This window comes from Brassica oleracea, chromosome C7 (genome assembly GCF_000695525.1).
Source record: "Brassica oleracea var. oleracea cultivar TO1000 chromosome C7, BOL, whole genome shotgun sequence".
NCBI classification, from domain to species: Eukaryota; Viridiplantae; Streptophyta; class Magnoliopsida; order Brassicales; family Brassicaceae; genus Brassica; species Brassica oleracea.
The window spans coordinates 4,435,571-4,444,377 of NC_027754.1; the positions used below are offsets into that span (position 1 = coordinate 4,435,571).

Here is an 8,807-nt window from a genome sequence, read left to right on the forward strand (position 1 = left end):
TAGCTTTGGTGTAGCCTTCATTTCCTTAATTAAGGTTTGTTTTTTACCACGGTGTAAGGTGGTTTATGTCGAGTATTAGGTATATATAGGAAAGGAATGGAATATAGAATGCCTTGGGAATTAGGGTTTGTTATAAATTCGAAATATATTATCTTTGGATTCCGCCAATATGTTGGGATTGCCTTTTGAGAATATACTTTGAGAATATTAACTTGGTGGTTATTGTGCGAAGATATATTGGCGAGAACAATGCAAAATATTAAACCAACTAATTAATGAATTAATGACTTATGTTGCGTCAGTGTCTGATAGAATATGCTTAAAAATTTTTGAACTGTTATTGTGTTGATAGATTTTAGATAACCGATTGGCAATAATTCGAAGTGGACAAAATAAGTTTATATATATAACCCATAAAACGTGGAACATAATAATATCTTTATTATATATAAAGATTAATATGAAGTGGTAGTCTGCTATAAATATTTACAAAGTCCAAGGGGATGTCAAAAAGAGTGCTGCTGTTTTAACTAGTGGCGGAGCCCCGCGCGAGCGCGGGGATGTTGTGAACACTTGAGAAGTTGTTGTTCGAAAATGCTGACGGAGTTGGAGTGTTGTAGACGAAGAGTGAATAAAAGTATAAGAAGAAGGAGAGGGTAGGTTTTTTTTTTGTAATGCTAAGTAGTTGACATGTATAAAGTGTGATATCTGCTATTATAGGAATGTAATATTGTAATGTAAGAATGATGTGGAATTTACGTTAAAACTGCATGGCATTTTTTTAAAAAAATTGCAACAACTATTATAAAAATGACGTCAACCCGTGTCATTAATTTGAGAGCTGTGATCCTCTCATATGCAATACATTGAAGGAAAAAAAACCTGAGAAAAGAGCAAATTTGAAAAATCTGAAAGAGTAAATGCATAGTAATATTGAAATAGCTAAGATGTGGTAAGCAGAGTTGGGCAGACGTTTTGGTTCCTTCAAAGACTCACTCAAGTGCGTCTTTGCGTCCACCTTGTTCGACTTCAACGGTTGACGTGTTGCTGGCAGAATCGGAAGTGGATGCTTCGCCGAATTTCCTTACAGTATCTGGGGTTTCATAGTTGTTGAAATCCTAGGGATATTAACAGATGTGCCTTTAAAACTTACAGTGAGAATAAAAGATGTAGGTGAGTATATTAGTGTAATACCTCTGTGGTAATCTGCCCACTGATTGCAGAGACTGTGAAAGGGCAGCGGGAAGAAGCCGAATTGCTGGGCGAGACACGTATATGGAAAATAAATGTCTGCCCTTCAAGTTCCTCAATGCATTTAGGGAGTTTCCCATTGACACCACTATTGACCTGTAGTTGTATTGAGATCTGAGTGATTGCAACAGTTTTGATAAGTGTTTGTGGCTTTGAAATAACCTCATTGAGAAGCAGATTAGCTGCGTCTTGCTTAGTGAGTTTGAGCATCTCCTTGTTTAACACGACAACAATGGCATAATTATTCCCATCATCAACCAATAATTCTACACGGTACCTGTTATCAGCGATAGCATTGATGATCCGAATGTAGATATTTGTAAATTTTTTTAAAAATGAGATCGTTGAATTCTCACCTCACAACACCGGTGATATTGGAATTAAAGCATCGGTTGCAGTGGAGAGTTGCGCCAGATTTCTCAATTTCTTTGCTGCAATGAACGCAAGAGAGATAGTTCCAGCCATTTTGGGTCAAGACCTCAACAATCCGAGCTTTGCAGATAAAAGAAGCTTCCTGTTTGTTTACCCAGTTAAAGATGGTCCATTTGAGATTATAATTTTAAGGGGAAAAGATAAAAAATCTGTTGGAAGTCTATTAGATACCTGGGTGGTAGTGCTGGAGAGGAACATGTTGAGATCTCCAACTGAGCAAAGTTGTTTGTTACTGATTGTGGCGTTGTCGTCCAACCAGTTGAAGTGCTCACCTCCTGCACCACTTAAGCTGTAGACAGATAGTGTGTTTGTTTATTTGAGGACACATCAAAATATCGTGTAGTCCGATTTTTGAAAACAAAATTTACCTCAATTTGAATTGTTTGATGTCTGGGAGGCCGGGGCTGAAAAAAACTCTAGTAGTCGGGGTTGAGCTGAGGCAGAGGTTATCTGTATCAAGAAGATTTTTCTGCTAAGTAGTGGTCTAATATGATTTGAAAGCTATTATATGTAATCTACCTCCACTTTTTTTTGGGTTCACACTTGTGACAAGCATGACAGAGTTGTGTTTATCCAACAAGTTTAGTAGACCCTTAAACATTGCTGCAGCAGCGTCATATAAAGACAAGCACACTTCGATGTTCCTACCATGTGATTATAGAAATGATTAAAATGAGGAGATAATAAAGGACATATGTTTAAAAATGTAACTATATGGGTACGTACGGGGCAATGAGGAAACCAATGAGAATTGGAGAAACGACTTCAGTGTTGTTCAGTTCATAACCTTTGACAGATTGGATTTGACCAACAACATCTGCCATGTGATTACCAGGTTCAGTTGTTTTTATTTACGAAATAATATGAAAACAAATAATTTGGAATGTATTAAAACAAACCAGGTAATTCTAAGTTGGTGTTGGCAAGGATTTGGAGATGAGCATACTCGCGAACCATAAATTTCTGGTGGTTGATAACTGGAACATTGTTGATCACTGGATCAATAGTTGTCTGGGCGGTGAAGCAGATGACGTAAGTTTGATCCGTAATCTTGTACGTATGTGGGCATTTTTGAACCTCAAAGTCTGCAACTTTGTAGATGTTACCCTCTTGTAAAGATCCACGGAAGTGGACGGCTTGATCAGCCGGAATAAATCCGTTGATCATTGAATCCTACAGAAAATGTACGATGATTTTAATTCCTGGCATTTTATAAGCAAAATAAAATAGAGATTGATATATGAAGCTTATTGTGAGAATATGAGTATACCTTCTCATCAAGGAAAAGCAAAGTGATTCCTGTGAGTTCACTTGGATTGTTGATGTTAGGCGAGTCCCAAAATCGAAGTAGACGACCAAGGATAGATTGAGAGGATCTCCCATGTTGAAGGGCAGGAAAGGTTGAGTGATCAAGAGGTTGATGAAAACCGACAGCGTCAGAGGAAGACATTTTGAAAGAAGTTGCGTAGGTTTTAGATAGAAGTAAAATAGGAAGGGATTGTGAAGAATCAAGCTTCGCTTATAGGTGGCTAATTTATAGAAGTTGAATTCAAAAAACGGTTTCATTGTTTGGAACAGAAAGGGTTGGAGTATGAATTGGTTGTAATGGATGAGATTTAATTGCTGAATTTATGAGGACTATGAAACTGAGGAAAACGAATCGATTGGTAGGAACGGAGTTAAGATTTCAGAAGTTGGGAGGAAAATTGTTTTTGCTATACTTCGGGTATAGCAAAGATGGCTAGGTTTGAATACGCAGAAGAACAGTGGAAACGTAATCTGTTTGACAATGAAACAGGAGAGAATGGAGATATGGTGTGTAAAAATAAGAGGATGATGTTTTATGGGCCTGATAGGGAAAGTTATGGAAAGTCTGTATTGGTAATTTGGGTTTCCAAATACTTTGGGCCGTAATGGACCTTAAGTTTTATGTGATAAAATAATACTATTTTGAAATTGGATTGGGCCAATTAATTTTGTGTAGTAGTGAAATTGTAAAAAAATCAGTTTACAGAGAGTATTTTTGTTCGGTGGAAGAACGACAAAAAAGTATTAAAACTCTTCTCCTCTTCCAATTTTCAGAACTCCAGCTCTGGAATTGTATTGAGTGTACCTTTCCTGTACCAGAAAAGTGATTGTTTTAAGCTACGGATTCTTTCTAATAATCAAGTGATTACAGTATTGCAATTAATTTGTCACCTCGCTGGATCTTCTCGATGTAGTTTTACAAAGGTATGGAACTCACTCCCCGTCTTCTTCAAAACCTGCAATTTGGAAGGACAATTTGGGTTGGTTAGAGTGTCTTACTATGTATATATTAGGAAGTTCTTGTGTTGACCTGTTGTTTGGGGCAATCCATTGAAAGCTTCTCTGTAGACGATATTAGCAATGCTGTTCGTCAAGCCACTTGGTTTTGTTAGGCTCAAAACCTTTAGTCCTTTTGGTGTGGTCACTCTTGATAGTGCCACATATAATTGACCGTGGGTGAAAACTGGTTTGGGCAAGTACAGAGCAACCTTATCCAATGTTTGACCTTGACTTTTATTGATTGTCATTGCGTAGGAGACTCTAACTGGAAACTGGCGTCTTTTGAGAGTGAAGGGATGATTGGACTCTGTTGGTGAGAGGACGATTCTAGGTATGAGGACAGGCTGCTTTGTTGTGGAAGAGGATAACACTTCTGCCTTTATAACTCTTTCTCCCAGGTGCGTGATTATAAGTCTTGTACCATTGCATAATCCCTCAGCTTGGTTTATGTTGCGAAGGAGCATGATTGGGACCCCAACTTTCAGACAAATTCTATGCGCAGGCAAACCTGGAAATTCTAATGCATTGAGATATTCCAATGGATAGGATAAATCAAACTCTCCTGAATGTTTTTCATCCTCAGCGAAGCTGTCAGAGCTTAAGTATTCGTGCTCACAACCCGGTATCTTGGAAATCAAGTAAGTGTTGATCTCATCAACTGTAGCATTCCTTGGAGTTAATATAGCCGCATCCTTGATTTTTTCCAAGTCATTGTAATCATCATTGAAATTTGTAAAAACAGACTTACAAAGGCTATCAAGGGGGTTAGAAGTTACTGGGAGAAGGAGAGAATCGTGTATCAGAATCTGATCTTCAACAGATTCTGTGTACATTTCTTTCTGAGGCGTGAGTGGTGCCATGCCATCACCAACTTGTAAGATCCATTTCGCAAAATCTTTTGCCTCGGTTTGGACTCGCATATTGATGGAGAGGACATAAATTTGGCAGTGGTTCCAGAGGTGTGACTGATTGACAGCTGCATTCACGGTGTCTTGGCGTGTTCCTTGTGGTATCACTGGAAGGATCTGCCTAAAGTCCCCACCTAACAGGACCGTTTTACCACCAAAAGGTTTGTGTAATGCTGTTTCATCAGATAATGATAAAATATCTCTGAGTGTGCGATCTACAGCTTCAACGGCATGGCGATGAGCCATAGGCACCTCATCCCAGATAATAAGGTCCGCTTGGCTCAGGAAGTTGGCGAGGGTGGTTCCTTTTTTAACTTCGCAGAAAGTATCTTCATGGAGCTTGAGAGGGATTTTAAACCTTGAATGGGCTGTACGACCTCCGGGAAGAAGCAGAGCAGCAATTGCAGAGGAGGCTACAGGTATAACTTTTTTATTTGAAGATCGCAGAGCGGAGATTATTGTTTTGTATAAAAATGTTTTCCCTGTTCCGCCTGCGCCGTAAATAAAAAATAATTTTCCCTCGTTTTCCAATACTGATGTCATTACATCGTCGTATATAACCCTTTGTTCTTTGTTGAGTTTAGGAAACAACTCTTTATGGATCCTACTTTCTTCTGCGGTGTCAAACTGGTACTGGCGAGCCATCTTTTTGTTTTTCATATCTTCTAATATTGCTTTGCACGGCAGTGGCATTCCAGTGAACTCAGTAAGCGATGTCTCATGGTTTTGTAGGAGGCCCTCGATCTCAATGAGCGTGTACTGCTGGAGTTCATGGGGGGGTGAGTTCAAGGTCAGGGAATTGTAGTAACCGTCGCTGGTGGGGCAAAACGTCTTCTGACATACACTGCCAAGTGTTGTTCCAAAGTTTTTGACGGTCTGAAACTTGGCAGAATATGAGGATTAATACAAACAGGCGTCGAAGGCATCTAGGCGAAGAGAACTGTGAAGCTTCAATCATTGCGTCCTGCCATTCTTTGTCTCCATCGAGCAAACCTCTAGCTAAGCAAGCGGCTTGGAATGTATCATGTTTAGTGTCACCCACTGTGTATAGATCATCATAGCATGTTGGCCCTTTCACGAGGCTGACTAAGATCCTTAGGTAATATCTAGCTCCAGCATTAGGATGGATGTTTACAAGCCTTCCAATGGTACCTTTTTGCTTGCGTTTGGAGTAAACCTTGTTCGAGTTGTCCCACACAAACATCGTAAGCATCTGAATATAATTCAACTGTCTGGCTTCTTCGTACAGCCTGTTCATCTCAAACCATTCAGTAAGCATTGTTCTTCCATGTGTATAACGTACTGCAACGTTTTCTAGGTCCTCGTTCTCGTCAAAAACTGCTGTTTGTTCACCAGGTAAATGAACAGGAAACTTTTGAACTGCTGGGGTGTTATGATGGACATCAAACATAAAAATTCTCCACATAGATTCACAAGCAGACAGGTACCGACCTTCCAAGTAATTGTTTATTTCGTTCGTTGGTTTTTCTGAGGTGCTTTTGTGATCCTTAGGATTCTTCTCTCCATCATTATGGATAACAAACGCTGCTCTGTCCACACCTTTTGTTATGTATTTGAAAAGGTATTTAATCGCACTTGACTTGTTGCACCATTCAACATTGACATGAGCCTTGTACTTCTTTAGAATCTGTAAATTATGAGGGACAACAAAAGAATTGTTGAGAGTAATGCTTCCTTTTTTCACATTTCTATCAGACTGTCTCCGCCGGTACAGAACGTAGCCAGACTCATTAATCTGAGTATGAGGAACGAAGCTGCGAGGAAATTTCTTGGTACATACACCATTATCCATACAAGGAGAAGATGGTCTGTCTTTGCCACATGGACCATGCATCATGTGCTGCTCAACCAAACTGTAAGCCTCAGGATCTGTTTCTTTATCTCGTAATTCCGCAGAGATGATTTTATCTATATCACTACTTGTTGGATTCTTGAAATCACCTTCTAGCCATAGTAATATGTGAGCATGCGGGAGGCCTCTTTTTTGAAATTCTATGGTGTAGACCACTGCATTTAATGTATGAAGTTTTAAATTTTTTATTTGTTTTAAGGAAATGTAGGAATAATGATAGTTTGTTTTTATAAATTGATACATGCTATTGGGCGAGGAAAGAATAGACCTTTCTTGAAATCTGACATGAGCTCGTCTAGCTTCATTTTGAAGACTCTGCATTCAAGGTCAGGACGATCGTTTGGATCATCGGTCCCATACAGCTGTAGATGGTTTGAGAGTTCAACCCACTTTGGATTTGTTGTCATTGTGATAAATAAATCAGGGTTTCCATACCATCGGCATATAGCCATTGCATCATGATACTTTTCTGCCATGTATCTTGGACTTCCTGTATAAGAAGCAGGTAATATAACTCTCTTTCCTATAGACTTTGCATCTGTGTCACCTTTCATGACTGCATCTTTCACATTGTTGTAGAGGTCTGCTCTGATTTTTTTTTGATTCAGTCTGAACCAGCGCAACCTCTCCTGCTCGATGGAGGTGTATGCGTCAACTATATATTGGTGGAGCAAGCGCTTAGAACTCACAATAATCATACCTTCATTCAATCTAGTTTGAATTTGGTAAGCAAAGTATTCCCTCTTTGTCACATAAGCCCTCTGTCGAGTGATTCCATCAACGTTGATTACTGGAATGTTCTCGTTGAATCCTGATTGGCCATAAGGGAATAGTAGAGGGTATTGCAAAGTCATATAGAGAGGATGCATATCACTGATTTGTTGTAACCCTGCTGATTTATGTTGCACAATGATATCCCTATCACCCATATCCTCTGAAAGATCTCCAACAATTAAACCCGCAATCTCATCTGTCGTAGGCATATCATACTGACGACCACGTCTTGGCTGAGCTATCAATCTTATTCTAAGCTCTGGACATTCAGTTTGTTCATGAAGATCCCGAGCTTTTCTGAATATCTTGGCGAGACAGTTGTGGGCGTCAACAGTTTCAATCAGGGTTTTAACAATATTACCATCAAGTTCCCCAGCTTTGGTTGTCCTCTTCACGGCTAAGATTCTATTCTTCACCTCATTAGCGGTATCAAAAATGTAAAGCTGGCTGAACTTGGGAGGCTTTCCTGATGGAGGAACCAAGGATCCTATTTTGTGAGAATTTTGCCCATGTATTCGGAAAGTGAAAGGTCCAGCTTTGTGCATCACTTTCGAGTCTATTTTAGCCCCCATAGAGGTGAACGCAAGGATCGAATTATAGGTCCGGATATTATGTTGGAAGTGCAGAGAGCCGGAAAGGAGTGTTTTGAGTGATTCAGGTGGGTGTGGTTCGGGTGGGAGCTTAACACGACCCTGCTGACAGCATACACTAAAGATCGGAGTTCTGTTTCTGCCTCTAGTGCCTTTCTTTTCCTGTTCCCATACAAGAGCATGACAATCTGGGCATTCTTGAAGCTCATTATCTCTACTCTTGCGTTTTCGTGTTGACACTTCCTGCTTACTTTGGGGTGTCTCTGCAGATGTATATGAAGGAAATAGAGTTAGCAAAGGTATGGGTTTTTTTTTTTCCACTCCTAATGATCATATTGTCAATTTAAAGGTTTATAAAGATATGAATTATAGTGGATAAGCGAGTTTGAAGCAGTTGTGAAAGCATGACGTATACTGTTTAGTTTAATGGCTTGTCTTCTTGCAAGGACAATAGCTCTCCGCATTTGCCTAGCTTTCTTTTGTTCACCTGTGAATATTGTTCTGTTAATAATGTGGATGTCACCTTATTGTTACAGGTTGTTCATGATGTAATATGAGTAGGAAACCTTTCCGGTAGCTTATTGCCGCTGCAGATGTGTATGTCAAAGGAGGAGTTCTTGTGTTGAAAAAACTTGGTTTCATTAGATGATAAGATGATGATAATGGTGTGGT

General features: G+C 39.4%; 2 protein-coding genes across 2 annotated transcripts; both read right to left on the bottom strand.

Annotated features, from left to right (window-relative positions):
- Window positions 1-992: 992 nt before the first annotated feature.
- LOC106302407 lies at window positions 993-3,133 on the bottom strand. Its single transcript, XM_013738922.1, has 9 exons — window positions 2,954-3,133; window positions 2,583-2,856; window positions 2,410-2,500; window positions 2,227-2,327; window positions 2,052-2,133; window positions 1,855-1,972; window positions 1,608-1,765; window positions 1,195-1,528; window positions 993-1,118 (listed from the first exon to the last, which is right to left on the bottom strand). The coding sequence occupies exons 1-9, from the start codon at window positions 3,131-3,133 to the stop codon at window positions 993-995; spliced, it is 1,464 nt and encodes a 487-aa protein (XP_013594376.1).
- Window positions 3,134-3,924: 791 nt separating this feature from the next.
- LOC106302408 lies at window positions 3,925-8,117 on the bottom strand. Its single transcript, XM_013738923.1, has 4 exons — window positions 7,040-8,117; window positions 5,810-6,926; window positions 4,022-5,742; window positions 3,925-3,947 (listed from the first exon to the last, which is right to left on the bottom strand). Exons 1-4 carry the CDS (start codon window positions 8,115-8,117, stop codon window positions 3,925-3,927), a joined length of 3,939 nt encoding a protein of 1,312 aa, XP_013594377.1.
- Window positions 8,118-8,807: the final 690 nt, after the last annotated feature.

Excerpts from the sequence above, each read along its gene's own strand:
- LOC106302407 (XM_013738922.1), bottom strand. The coding sequence starts at position 3,133 with ATGTCTTCCTCTGACGCTGTCGGTTTTCATCAACCTCTTGATCACTCA. Across the intron at positions 1,973-2,051 it reads ATCAAACAATTCAAATTGAG|CTTAAGTGGTGCAGGAGGTG; the intron begins GTAAATTTTGTT and ends ATCTGTCTACAG. Across the intron at positions 1,529-1,607 it reads AATATCACCGGTGTTGTGAG|GTACCGTGTAGAATTATTGG; the intron begins GTGAGAATTCAA and ends CGCTGATAACAG.
- LOC106302408 (XM_013738923.1), bottom strand. The coding sequence starts at position 8,117 with ATGGGGGCTAAAATAGACTCGAAAGTGATGCACAAAGCTGGACCTTTC. Across the intron at positions 6,927-7,039 it reads CATGTCAGATTTCAAGAAAG|TGGTCTACACCATAGAATTT; the intron begins GTCTATTCTTTC and ends CATTAAATGCAG. Across the intron at positions 5,743-5,809 it reads CCTAGATGCCTTCGACGCCT|TGTATGTCAGAAGACGTTTT; the intron begins GTTTGTATTAAT and ends AACACTTGGCAG.